Source organism: Perognathus longimembris, chromosome 9 (assembly GCF_023159225.1).
Source record: "Perognathus longimembris pacificus isolate PPM17 chromosome 9, ASM2315922v1, whole genome shotgun sequence".
In the NCBI taxonomy this organism is placed as follows: Eukaryota; Metazoa; Chordata; class Mammalia; order Rodentia; family Heteromyidae; genus Perognathus; species Perognathus longimembris.
The window spans coordinates 38880779-38895161 of NC_063169.1; the positions used below are offsets into that span (position 1 = coordinate 38880779).

At 37.5% G+C, this 14383-nt stretch overlaps 1 protein-coding gene across 1 annotated transcript in view; it reads left to right on the top strand.

The window, feature by feature from the left end:
* Positions 1-3654: 3654 nt before the first annotated feature.
* Rfx6 (regulatory factor X6) overlaps positions 3655-14383 on the top strand; it is a 44813-nt gene continuing 34084 nt past the window's right edge. The window contains exons 1-4 of the mRNA XM_048354631.1: positions 3655-3899; positions 4184-4340; positions 7536-7659; positions 9272-9333. Of these exons, the coding sequence (XP_048210588.1) occupies positions 3677-3899; positions 4184-4340; positions 7536-7659; positions 9272-9333 (566 nt within the window). The 5' untranslated portion in view covers positions 3655-3676. The remainder of the gene's footprint in view (positions 3900-4183; positions 4341-7535; positions 7660-9271; positions 9334-14383) is intronic.

Genomic DNA, 14383 nt, shown 5'->3' on the forward strand with positions numbered 1-14383 from the left:
CAACATGACCAAGAGGCTGAGAAAAAAGTAAAAATTGTGGTCTTAAATCAGCTTCTTTATAATATGTCATTTAATCTTTAGTTGGTGTTTAAGTCAGTGAAATCTGATTCAAGGATTCATCTAAAAGTAGGATTTTTTTTTAAAATGAAGTGTTTCCAGAAGAGACAGACAAAGGAGTAAGTAGCAGCAGGGCAGAGAAAGGAAAGAAGGCAGACAGGATTTCAGGATGGTCCAGTGGCAGATGGCTCCAGCCTGACCTGAAGAGGAACAAGAGGCTGTAAATTGCACCTCAGATGTAACTGCCATGAGGCCTGGAAGTTGAACTTCCAGTGTTCCTCACCATCAACCATTGGCTCAGGATTCCCAGGGAGTAAATAAGCACCCAGATGCCCAGGTTCTCTCTGTACATGGGCAAGGGAGGTCTCATAGCCAAGGTCAGTTTCTCAAAAAAAGTGTCTCACATGCTTTCTAGCAGTAACTGAAACTGGGGAAAGTAAAAATGTGGATAGACAGAGACTTCTGCATTACAATCAATTTGAGTTTAAATTTAATTAGATGATTACTGACAAGAAAAACAGGCAGTAGCTAGGGGAGGGATACACTGGAAATATGAAAGGAGGTGAGGGTATCCGAGGAGAGCAATCATGAGGACTGGTACAAATAGGAACTACTTTTCCCAACTTAGATGGAAACAGGCATAAAAGGGTTAACTTTCCAGTGTCACAAAGAAATTGTATACAAATATTCCATTCCCTTTCAAGAACCTCCTCTCTTGGACATCATGTTTTTCTTAAAACAAAATCAACTTTTTCAGATATACTTTGAGAGATGTCAGTTCATAGGCAGAATTTTATTTGTATGTATGATTTTATTTATAAGCATTTCCTGATGCCAAGAGACAATTTATGACTTGAATAATTTCTTATAGAGCATAGAAAAAGCCAAAATTTTTAGTATCACAATTTTAAAAAGACTCCTCTTTATATCTACTTATTCTTCTGCCTGAGATTGTATATTTGTTTAGCACTATTCTCTGAAACACTGGTCTCATGAACTCAAATTGATTATAATACAAAAGTCTCTGTTTATCCAGGTTTTTGCTTTCTACCATTTCAGTTACCATGGTAAATCATGGTGTAGAAGTATTAAAAGGAAAATTCCAGAAATAAATAAATTGCAATCCATATACTATTAGGAGTAGTGTAAGGATATCTCTTTTGCCTGGGACTTGTGTCATCCAATTGTTTATGGTATCTGCATTGTATATGCTTCCTGCCCATTAGCCACTTAGTTGCTACCTGGGTTATCAGATTGACTGTGGGAATATTGCAGTATTTGTGCTCAAGTAACCCTTATTTTACTTACTCATGGCCCAAAAGCTCAAGAGTAGTGATGCACAGGCAGTCCAGCATGGGAGGACAGATTATCTCAGGTATTTTGTGCAACACTGCAGGGCATAGAGGAAAACATATAGGGTCTGGTACCCTCTACAGTTTCAAGCCTCCTCTGGTGGGGGAGGTCTTACCATGCCACACCCCATGTGGAAAAGGAGAATTAATGTAAGCACAAATGACAATTCAGGCTGATGGAAGCTTTGCTCCTCACTGCATTCACTCAATGTATCCATAAGTATGAGAAAGTTGGCATTAATTCTGTGCACTTTTGGTATAATTCATCATTGAAGCCCTTCCTGTCTTTTTCTTATTTTTAATGTTGGAAACCAACGTTCCCTTAAATAATCTTAGTTTGCATTTCCATTGATCAGCTCAAAGGGAAAACTTTCAAATATTCGCTCAGCTTTTGTATGACACACACACACAGACCCTCTGGGTGTTAAGTAGTTGATAACAATATATGTTTTCCTTTGGGTGGTGCTGGAGTTTGAACTCCAGGCAGGTGCTCTACTGCTAAGCCATGCTCCAGCCCTTTTCCACTGTTTATTTATTTGCCTGTACTAGGGCTTGAACTCAAGACCTCTAGCTTTTGCTTAGCTTTCTTGCTGATGACTGGTGTTCTACCACATGAACCATGCCTCTAGTCCTCACTGGTTATTTTTGAGATGAATCGTCTCCTGTGATCCCTTTTGGGGATGACAGGTGAGAACCACTTTACAACTTCCTCCTGTTGTGCCAGGGTCTTATGATTATTATTTTTTTTGTGGGCTGGCCTAGAATCCATTGTCTTTCCAGTCTCAGCTTTCCATACAGCTTAGGGTAACAGATGGGCAATATTGCACTCCACTGTGAGACCCCTGAGAAAGGGTTTTGCAGACTTTTCTGTCTAGGCTTGTCTTCATTGCAATCCTCACACTCATAGGTTCTCAAAAATTTATATTTACAGGCATGGTCCACAACCTAGCAAGGAACCAATAAAAAAAAAGTCTTTTCGTGTATACATAGAAAGGATTCCTTTTACAGAATGAGCCTTAGTGTGTCTCTAGCCAGCAGCTGGGGACAACAGGTAAGTAGAAATGCTCATTACAGCACATCTCCTCAGTGGCTTTGGCAAGACTTACATTACTTCTCCCATATTTCACCCTTTAGTTATCTAATACTTTGAATCACATTTTTTTCCTCTGTGAAATTTCAATTTATTGTCATTTGATGTTGAATTTCGAGGGTGATTGATTTTTTTGTTTCAAGAGAATTACAGCTTACTTTTGGTGAGGCAATGTGAACCAAAGCAGCACTATTGCTTTCCTGCAGCGCTGGGAATGTAGCGAGACAGAATAATTACCACAGGAACAGAAGAGGACTGAAGGGGAGATTATGTGGCAATCAGACGAAATGAGTTGAAATCTCAGAGTGTTCTTGGTCAAAGCATAACTAATTCTCCACCAAGTGTAGTTCTTGGCATATTAGAGTGGAAAATTATTTATGTTTTATATATTTCTATTTAAGCACATGTCCTTTGCGTGGCCGCTAAACATGAGATAAGGAAACCTCAGGGAAAGTTTAAATGACAAAATATTGTAAATTGCAATGAATGCACCTTTTCCTTTAATCCCAGAGGCCCTTCTCAGAGGGCAGCAAGGCTCAGAGTCCCAGCCGGTGTGTGTGGGCTGGGGGTGGGAGGGAGTGTGTCGGGATGGAATCTGTCCCAGGCCACTGTAAAGAGCCCTAGCCACCCCCTGGGATTGTTAGGGAAATTAACAAAGTTGACCCAGGCTTTTGTAGACTGGGTAGTATTCTGGGATCATCCCCAAGTCTCAGCATGCAGAATCAGAGCTGCTGGGCAGGTGCTTCATTGATGTCTCCTGAGTTGTAGGGATGGGGTTAGTTGAAGCTGAGGAGAGGAAAGAGTTCTGGGAGCTTTCTGGAGGTTTGGGGTGTTTAGAGTGACCCTGGGCCTAGCTAAAGATGAGAGGGAGGAAGGAAGAAAGAGATCGGTCGCAGGGCGTGGCCGGCGCAGGTGAGGAAGTAACTTTGCAGAGAGCATCTGCCAGGGACAGTGGACAGGTGCAGAAAGGCGCACTCCCGCCTGGGCCCTCCTCTGCCCTGGGACTGTTGGGGATCTACCTGGAGACCCGAGTCTCTTCCTCCGCCTGCAGGGGGCTGGAGAACGTCCCCCTCGGCTGCGGTCACTGGTTCCCCCGGCCCCGCCCCGCCCCGGGCTCCGGCTCCACCCAGTTCTGCCGGCCAGGCTGCTGGGCGCCGAGGTCTTGGTGGCCAGGAAGATGGCCAAGATCCGGGAGCTGGAGGATGCCTTTCTGCAAGCGCAGCCTTCGCCCCAACTTTCCCCCGAGATGCAGGAGGAGTGTTGTGTGCAGCTTCTGGGCAAGGATTTGCTAGTCTATCCCGAAGAAAGAGCATACCTGGCGGCCGAAGCGCAGCCCCGGGACGCGCCCGGCAGTGGGGAGAAAGGGCGAGACACGAAGCTGCAGGTGGGAGTTAAATCAGGTGAGTGCTCGGTCCTCTCCGAAGATGAGGTTGGGGCGAGGATGTGCTACTCTTAAGAAGGGCATCCAGGAATCAGAAGTGGATACCCACCTCAAATGGGCATGCGCCTGCAATGTTCTGTCGGAATCATATTTTCCCAGGAAAAATGTGTTTGTGAAATTTTGCCCAGCGCTTCTGCCCTCCTCGCCTGGGGCGCCTCCATCCGACACAAAGGTACTTTCGAAGCCACTTCACTGATTGTTTTTTCTTCTTCCTCTGTGGTCCTTTCTTAAACTTGGAATCAGAAATGCACTTGAACAACGGAAGTTTTTCCTCTGAAGAAGAGGATGCGGATATCCACTACAGCAAAACCAAAGCAGCGGATCCTTACCAGTCGCAGAAGAAAACCATCACGCAAATCATGAAGGCCAAGAAGAAGCAGACTCAGCTCACGCTGCAGTGGTAAGACCAGCCCGGCGCGTGCACCTGCGCAAGGCTGTCACTTCAGGCGCTTTAGGAGTTGAGTTTCCTATGATCTGCTTTTCCTGGAAACTTTTTGGGCCAGTTGGAAAGATCAATTAGACATTCATCCATTATTTCTTTCGCTGTCCAGTTAACATATAGAGATATTTTGGTGCGGATTAAAAACGATCTGTGATCATTATTGATGAAAAATAGAATTTCTTAAAACGTAAGCTAGAACGTTTCTGTTTCCTATGAATTATTTACTTACCATGACAGCCCTGCAATTATTATATATTCTTTGTGATTTGCCAGGCGGTGTGTGCGCGCGCGCGCGTGTGTGTGTGTGTGAATAAAATGTGATCCTTCAAGGTAAGTTAAGATGAAAGAATCCTAACTCTGCCTTTATCGGACAACTTAGAAAAAGAAAGCTTCCCATAAACTAGGCCAATTGTGTTTGAAGCAGAAAAGTTCAAAAAATTAGTTACGATGTCACCATTAATTTAAATAAATGTTCAAATGTTTTATGGCACCTGTCATCTACGGTTATCACAGTAAAGTATCACAAATTGGATTTTGCAGAAATTCTCTTAAAAGAGCTTATCAGTAGATTTTCTATGTAATGAAGACATTTTGTAATTTTATCTAATAGAAAAGATAAATCTAACATAAAAGCATAATATTAACCTTCTCTCCATAGTATGAAGAAATAGTAGTATATATTTCCTCTTATTCTAAATAATCAAAAAATAAACTGTTTATTTCTGATAATATAACCTGTTTATACATACAGCATTATTTATCGCTTATAAAATACAATAGGAAAAATCTATAAGAAGTTTATATTTCTATTTAAGCATTAAATTTTAAATTGCATATGCTAAATTTTTGTGATTATATGCTTGAACCATAACAAATATTTGACATATAAAACAAATATTTCACCAAGGTTATATTTTAACTGTTGAAATTGATGTCATAATTATATTGTTAAGAACACACCAGAGATGTAAATAATTTAGCTAATTATCTAGAATATTTTGGATATAATAATTTCATTTGGATAATTTGGCCAAAAGTATTTTTATTTCAGATATAGTATAGAGGTGTTTTGAATGATGACTTCATTTTGAGTATAAATTTAGTGAGTAGAAGTAACCTTTACACCCAAATTTAATATTGTATTTACATCTAGGAAAACTCTGTATTTCAAAGATTAGCAATTTCTAAAAGCAGATGACAAGTAGGCATGGTAGACATGCCATTAGAATGTGGTTTTTAAATAGCTTAATATTTACCAATAAATTTCCTGTTTGGGGGAATGATAAGAACTGGTGTTTTGTTTGTATTTTTTACTCTCCTAAAAATTAGCTGATTTATGTGTTGCAAATTTTCATTTGAAATGATAGATTATCTTGGGGGTGATAAAAATTAGAACTGAAAGTCAAAGTAAAAGCTGACTGATTAACATCAACTTTCACTATCAGGTATTTGATTTTATGTATGCAAATTCACATATTTAACAAAAAGTATATCTTAGTGAGGTTTGATCTTGTTCTCACTCACGTGAAAGAATGGGCTGTCTACTACTTCGCCTCCTCCAGAATTCCCTCCCTTAACATTAGCTAACGAACACTGAGAGTACTTTAAATCAGAAGTCTCAAAAGATTTCACACATTTTTAATTTGAATATATACTCCATGTTATCCTGTTGTTTTATAAGTGATTATGATTTTGCTTAACATAAAATAGATATTTCAGCCCAAACCACTTAGTGAACTATGAGAATAGTGAAACTTGGAATAGAATTTAGAAGTTCTTATTTCTAGATTTCTGTATCAGAGATATGTACTTACTATGATTTTATAAATTGCACTTGCACATTAAATGGGATTATTTCTAAGTTTTCAAAGTTTATATTTATTTTCATAATATAGACTTGCAATGATGTATATTATGTTTGAAGACATCTATGGAGAGTTGTACTGTCTCAAGTACAACATGTAGTAGATAATGATAAAACTAATCACAGTAAAAAGCTATAAAGTTGATACAGACCAGTGTCATTTCAGTGAGTGCAATGAATAAGTTTGCTCTTATGATTTTTTTCCTTTAACAAATGCCTCACTGACATTCCCTAATTACTAGTATTCACAAGTAGTCTGAAAATGAAAATAAGAGATTGCAAGCATTTTCCAACCTGAAGCCTGGGCATCCTTCTTCTATGAAAATATTCTTTTTAAAAACCTGGTGCCTTCTATTTTATTTATAAATGAAAGAGTAAGTAAGCCATGATGATCACTGAGAATTTATGTAGAAGTAAGATCTAATATTTCCAATATGGACCAGGTAGAAGGAACTGTACATTAGTTACACTATTTTAATTGCACTAGCAGACATTCCCTGGCTTCTTGCTCTTCTAATATTAAACTTTGTGATCTGGGATTTTTTCTTTTCTTTTAAAAACAATAAAAAGTTATTACTGCACAATTTCTATGGGTAAGGAATCTGAGACTAGTTGCTTTCATACTTTTTACTAGGCTGAAATCAAGAAGTCTTATCTGAGATTGTGAGTTTTCTTCTAATTTCATTGGTTGTCATGAGAATTTACTCCTTGCAACAATGAAACCGAGTCCCTAAAGTCCTACAGCTGAATAGACATGCCCTGAGAGAGTGTTCTCTTCAATATATGGTAGGATGCTTCTTCAAGATCTGCAGGAAGCTACTACTGCTACTACTTTAAACCTTCTAGTCTTCCATCTCTGACATCTAGAATGTCTATGGTTTACAAATTAGGTCAGGTTCATCCAGAATAATCGCCTTTATTTTAACTAAGTTACTTTTTGCTTTCATGTAATATTTATATATAAGAAGTTCTGTGGAATAATTAACTCTTCCACATATTTGGTAATGAGACTAGGGTAACTAGCAGATCCATCACCTTAACCTTTTATCATTTCTTTATGATGAGCACATTAAAATTTCTGTCTTCTATTTTGAGATATGTAATGCATTATTATTATTATTTTCACCCTGACATAATTTTTCTAATAACCAGAATAAAGGGAATATACTAATGACTGCTCATTAACTCAATTGTGTAGTCTGAAAAATGAGCATTTGCTTATAGAGAAGGAGGAGAGGAGGGAAATGAGAAAGGAGTTGACTTAGCGTTTGGCCTTTTCTCTTCCTCAGGCTTGAAGAGAATTACATAGTGTGTGAAGGAGTTTGCCTACCACGGTGCATCCTTTATGCACACTATTTAGATTTCTGCCGGAAAGAGAAATTGGAGCCAGCCTGTGCAGCCACCTTTGGAAAGGTAGACGAAACACATTGGTTATACTTACGACGAAAGCTGTCTATCAGGAATATCTCACTCAGCCTGTGCTCTTAGAGACAATTAAGTTATTTTTTCTACAGTCAGAATGAAATCTCCTAAGGACTATATTTCCAACTGCGATGTGTTTCCTGCCTTAATTTTGACTGTCAGAACCCTGACTTTTTGATGGTCAGAACCCACTTTCAAAAGATAAGTGCACTTAAAGCAAGCTCCATTGAACAGTGACATTTCTCTTCAAAGAGGAATATTGAAGAGTATGTGAAGCAGTAAAATAAAGCGAAGGTGGCCAATCTCATAAGAAAATTTGTGGTCATCATGATTATTTAGTCTAAGTAGATGTCTTAATAGGTTTTTATTCTACTACCTAAAAAGTTACCCAGACTCCTTATTTTGCACTGAATATGTTTGCATTTCAAATTTAAATATTTGCTGATGGGATGGGTTACATTTCTGTCATTTGTAAACATTCCTTTCTATATGCAGTCTAGATGGTTCTGATGGGAATATATGGAGCCAACATTGCTATACTTACGTATATTGGTATCATTTTGAGAACCAAGAAACAATATTAATCTCTTGGGAAAGCCTTGTCATGCTCTCTTATCTAAGAATGTAGAACATCTCAGGAAATCTACAGGAAGTGTGGATCTTAAGTATTGTTATTTCATATAAACTGAAATCCAAATTCTAACCTGTAGAAGGACTCATAGTTCAGAAAATAACAAATACTATAATCTAGTTCCTTAGTTTGTGGGGTTTGTTTATTTTTGTTTCATTTAAGTTTTGTTTTTGTCTTTTGTGTTCCTTTTTGAGGCTTGATATGTAACCTAGGCTGGCCTTGAACTCATATCCTCTTGCCTCTGCTTTCTGAGTGCTAGGATTACAAGTGCTTGCCTCCATGCCTCATTCAGGTCATTTGTCAAAATTTATTTATTCTGAAAATCTATGTGTTTACAGAGACAATGTGACATAGCACATAGTAATCAATCAGCCTACAGTCTAGCCATGACTGCAGTGAACTTATTGTGAGACCTTCAAAGTGCAATCAATTCATTGAAGATAGATAAGACAATTTCTAATGTCCATGTTAGCATTAGCATTTTATGAGTCTCCCTTATGGTAATGATTTTTAACTGGGAGTGATGGTGCACCTTGAGAATCTGATCATATATAAACCTCTTAAGATCCAACTATCCTTTCAGGATGGAGATTTATATTCAATCATGTGTAAATCTCTTTATAGGATTATTATAAAGAAACCAATGTCTCTCTCCTGAACATATGCAAAGCAATCATTTCCAAATAAAACCAGGTAAAAGAAGGTACTAGGAGCATCTGCCTGGAAAACTTGCACAAATGGTAGAATGCTCCAGTAAAAAAAAAAAAAAAAAAAAAAAAAGAAGAAAGAAAAAGCCTCTATGCAGAACTATTGTCAATATCCATGTGTATGTTATTAGTGTCTTTCACATTAAGTATACCCTTACAGTTCACTTAGGGTTCAGCTTTACTTGCCTGACTTATTTGGTAATGAATGGCTCTCATTAGAATAACATGCTTTCTAAAATCTAAAATAATTGTCTTTCTTTTTTAGACCATTCGCCAGAAATTTCCCCTCCTCACCACACGCCGGCTTGGAACACGAGGGCATTCAAAGTAAGACACACAAGTGACCAATAATTCCTCCCTTGTACATGAAGATGTGAAGTGTTGTCTTTATCAGTGACTAGAACCAGACTATGATTTTCCTAATGAAGCATATTTACCAAGTATAAATTTTTAAATGAAATACTCAGTATTTTTGAGTTGCAGGCCAGTGTGTGTTCATACGTACATATGAAAACATACATGTATATGTATATATTTAAACATATACACCTACTTATATGCCAAGTATAAATTTTTTAAAGGAAGAGTTTTTACAATAATGTTTAGAAAGCAAAAAAAAAAAAAGAAAGGCAGAATATATTATTCTTTCTGCTGAAATAAAGGAATCATTTTTATAATCTTGAAGCTGTTGCTTAAAGTACCAGTTTTACAAAAGGGAATGCACAAAATCAAATATAGTGACCAAACATCATCTACACATCTTCCAAAGCAAAGCCAATGTCAGGTAGGGAAGAGCTCTTTGCAGAAAGAAATTGTCCTAGTGATGTTCAGATTTGTTCTTGAATTTTCTATCTTAGATGTCAATGACTAGTATTTCCTTCTCTTTGCTTCACTATAAATGACTTGCACAAATGAGCTCTTTGGCTGTCTTTTTGTGTGTATATAAGCATGAGATAAGCTACCATCATATTCCCTTCTTGCTATCATTAGCTTTCTTGTCTTGTGATCTCTGTAGAATGTCCAGTTACAAAGTCTTATTAATCAGTCATTTCTTCTTTTCCCTGTGTTTTCAGTTTCTTCTTGGGTTTACAAGCACAGCCAAGTCTTCTATAATGAAAGACAACTAGACCTGCTCTACCCTCACCTCTGCTCCACTGTTTTCATTCTCTTTCCTATTCCACCACATATTAGCTGCTAGCTCACTTGCCCTGGTGCTGCTCACCACTGATCACATTGGTATGCATACACTTCCTTTACTTGGTCACTTTTACTATTCTTCCTCTTCTTTGGCTCTCACTTCCAATTCCTGCTGCTACTAATGCTCTCTTACAATCAATAAGCAAGCACAGAAACTACCCTCTGGTTTCTCTGTCATAGCATTACCCAGTTCTTCCTCTACCACACGGTTTCTACCTTTCCTCCCATCCTCGCCTGCCCTGACAACTAGTCCAGTGACAACCAATAGAAGCACAACGAGACTTCATATTTCACCCCAAAATTTCTAGTAGCCACATGAAAAAAGTAAAAAGGAACAGGGAAATTAATTTTAAGACACCTTTCTTTAACCTCACAGTTGAAAATATCATATGGAATTCACATCAAATTATCAGGATATTTTACAGTCTTTTATTCCTACTGAGTTTTGAAATTCCTTGTGTACCTTCTCTTTATAAGACATCTCAGTTCAGACTAGCCACATTTCAAATAGTTGCATGTGGCCCATGTCTAGCTCAGTGTTTCATTTACTTTCCAAAAATAAATAAATAAGTACTCTGTTTTTAATTTCCTCAAATTTGGCTTTCCTCATTCCCACTTGATAACTTGGCCTTGACTCTGTCTTTTTTCCACATAATGTTTCCAAGTTGGCCTTCTGAAATTGATATTTAACCAGATTCAGGGTGCTCAGAAACTTTCACTGGCTCCTATTTTCTGCTCTTACAAAGACACAATTTTAGCAACTTGACATTCAATATCCATCATGATGAAGTTCCAATCCATCTTCCTATCTTATTGATTATTTCTTATATTTCAGCCATGTCCTCATTAAATGATTACCCAGGACTCTTCACTTAATTCACCTCATGCATCATTCTTTGGTTCATGTTGGTTTTCCCAGGATGCCCTGGTTATGCCCTGGCTCCACACATACAATGAAATCAGATCCATTGCAAAGAGTGCCTTGTCAACTTTCTCTTTTGCTTATTTTCTTTCTCTCTTCATTTGTTGCAGCCTTCATGCAGCCTGATAGCTTTTTTTTTTGAACCTATCAAGTGTGACTAACTTATTGCCTTCCCTAAATAAATTGCATATTGAAGATAGAGGCTATATCTCATCTATTTGGATATCCTCTCTGTTGTCTGATGCATAGTAGATTGTCAGTTAATATTTATTGAGTTTATTTAAACTAATTTAACAATATGGTAGCCTGGGAAGGAGAAATAAAATACCAAATCAAAAAAGGTAAAGTTGGTTCTTTCCTTGTAACCAAGTCAGCTCCAAGTCTGTGGTGATATCTACTAGAGTTGATTTCTGCTGAGTCGTGTAAGGAGAGGAGAGATCAGATGGTGTTTGAAGAAGGAAGATAGGAGGCAAAAAGGCAAAGCAATGCAGAGAACTCCTCTTGACAAGATCTACAAGAGAGTGGCCAGACAGGCTGCAGAGAAAGTCAATTAATCCTAGAAGGAGCCTTTAGGATTAGGGATGAATCATTAACTCTGTGCAGTGTGGCATTCTCAGGCCCCAGTACTTAGGTTGATATAGCAACATTTGGTGACTTGTGGCAATTTATTTTATATCCGAGAACAATAGGTGTGCTAAGGATAAAGCACTAACAATTTGAATCTTTTCTGCCTTAATGATATGCCAAGGGCTTTTTTGTTGTTGTTGTTGTTTTTTAAGTAAAGTGACAACCTCATTTTTTGTGGTTTTAGTCAATTAATTTCCCTTATGTAAATTAAGGATGTTGAAAGATACAGGTAGATATAGTTTGTATATCTTGGAAGTGATAATATTTTGACATAATTATTCTTAGCAATTATTCTTTTGTCTTTGTTTCCAAATTAAAATATACTCAGGTATCATTTTGGAAGGCAGTGCATTAAAAGGCAGCACAGACTAATTAATGGTTAGGAACAGGGGAGTTAAAGTTTGATAAATATAGGTGGAAATCCTATATGCCCAAATATGACTGTGCGACACTGAATGAATTGCTCTTTGTTTGTTTGTTTGTTTGTTTTTTGTTTTGCCAGTCCTGGGGGTTGGACTAAGGGCTTGAGTGCTGTCCCTAATTTCTTTTTGCTCAAGATTAACAATCTACCACTTGAGCCACAGCACCACTTCTGGCTTTTTCTATATATGTGGTGTTGAGGAATTGAACTCAGAGCAAAGCATGCAAGGCAAGCACTCTACTACTAGGCCATATTCCCAGCCCAAGGATTGCTCATTTTTCATCAGTATATATATATATATACATATATATATATACTGGATATATATATGTACATATATATACACGGAATTTTTGTGTTGGTACAGTTGGAAAAATTATTGATGTCTTGTCAACATGTATGGATCTGGATCCATTTATGGATCTTAGATACAAAATAATTAAACCTCAATAATTCAATTAGAGATGTTTGTTTTATATAAAAGAAAATCAGCACCAATGAACTTTGATTCCCTTTCATTTTTATCCTATTTCTCTATTAGAATAGTATCCTCACACCCATTTGTAATGGCAATTTAATATTTCACAGATTTATATTTTGTGAACACTGTAGTGCACAAATTCAGATGGAGTAAGTCTATCCTGGGGAATCAGGCAATTGTAATCTCTCCCATTTTGTTTACTGAATTACTTTGCAAATAAAAATAAACTTTGCATTAATTTATTTATATTTTATTGAATTTGTTATCTATATGAACAGTATGTCAATGTTTAGATGGTGATTATTCACATATGTTTTCCATTTTGGGGGGGGTCAAATTTCCATAAATTAGAGGACATAAAATTATTTCATTTGGGATTATCAGACAGAATTTATTTTGGGTAACTATTGACTTAACAGACATTTTTGGACCTTTGTAAATTTGTCTTTGGCACTCATGGAGGAAAATCACTCTCCAAAAAGCACTCATTTATGTGAGAAAGTGAAGTTATCAGACTATACATCCTAAAGGAATTCCATGTCAGCTTTGAAGTCTTTGTCTAAAATTTGCCCTAACTGGCTCTTACCCTGACTATCCTTCCACATGTCACCTGGGAGCAGGTTTTACTTCCTTCCTCTCTGAAAAGTGAAGATGCAAAAGTTCAATGAAATGAAATGGAGGTTTGTTTAATGAAAAAGAAGAGCTCTACATTATTTGAAACAAATAGATTCATTAAAATAAAAGAGTTCAATGCACAAAATCTGAGTGTAGTCCCAGATCTTCTCCATTATCAGAAATAAATACAATTAAAGTGCAATAGTAATTTAATTCCAGTGGCCAGTCTGATGTACCTCCACTGCCAATAGTTATGGGGGAATATGAAGTTGAAAAGCCTCACTTCAGAGCACCTAGAAAGTGTGCTTTGGTGACAAACCATTGTACATGGCCATAGCAGCTCAGTTCTCCAGCCTTTCACCTTCCCTCCTTGCCAAGAAAACCAGCAAACCCACTGGAAGACTGCAGGTCTTAGGTGTCAAGACAGAAACTGACTTCACTTTCATGTTTCCTTTTCTTCTCTTTGACTACTACCAACAACAAGAGTTTTATTCTCCACAATATGTTTACATTTAAGTGCTCTCTTCTCTTTTTTCTTTTGCCAGTAATGGGGTTTCAATTCAGGGTCTTATGATTGCTTGGCTTGCTTGCTTATCATTTAAGCCACATATTAGTCTGGCTTTTTAATAGTTATCTTGCTTTTGTTTATTATTTTGCCAGTCCTGGGGCTTGAACTCAGGGCCTGGGCATTGTCCTTGGGCTCTTTTTGCTCAAGGCTAGCACTCTACCACTTGAGCCACAGCACCACTTTTGGCTTTTTCTGTGTATGTGGTACAGAGGACTCAAACCCAGGGCTTCGTGCATGCTAGGCAAGCTCTCTACCACTAGGCCAGACTCCTGGCCTTTGGTGGTTATCTTGAAGATAGAGTCTTATGGACTTTCCTGTCGAGGCTGGCTTTGTGCTATGATCCTTCAGGTCCCAGCTTCCTGAACAGGTAGGATTACAGGCATGAGTCACTTGTAGTACCTTACTTTAAGGTTTTCTTTTATTTTTTTTTAATGTATTTTATATTTAACTAGTTGTACAACAAGGTTTCAACTCAACAATGTTAATTTGAGTACAATATATATTGGTCAATGTCACTCCTTCCATCATTTTCCTAGATTTCCAATA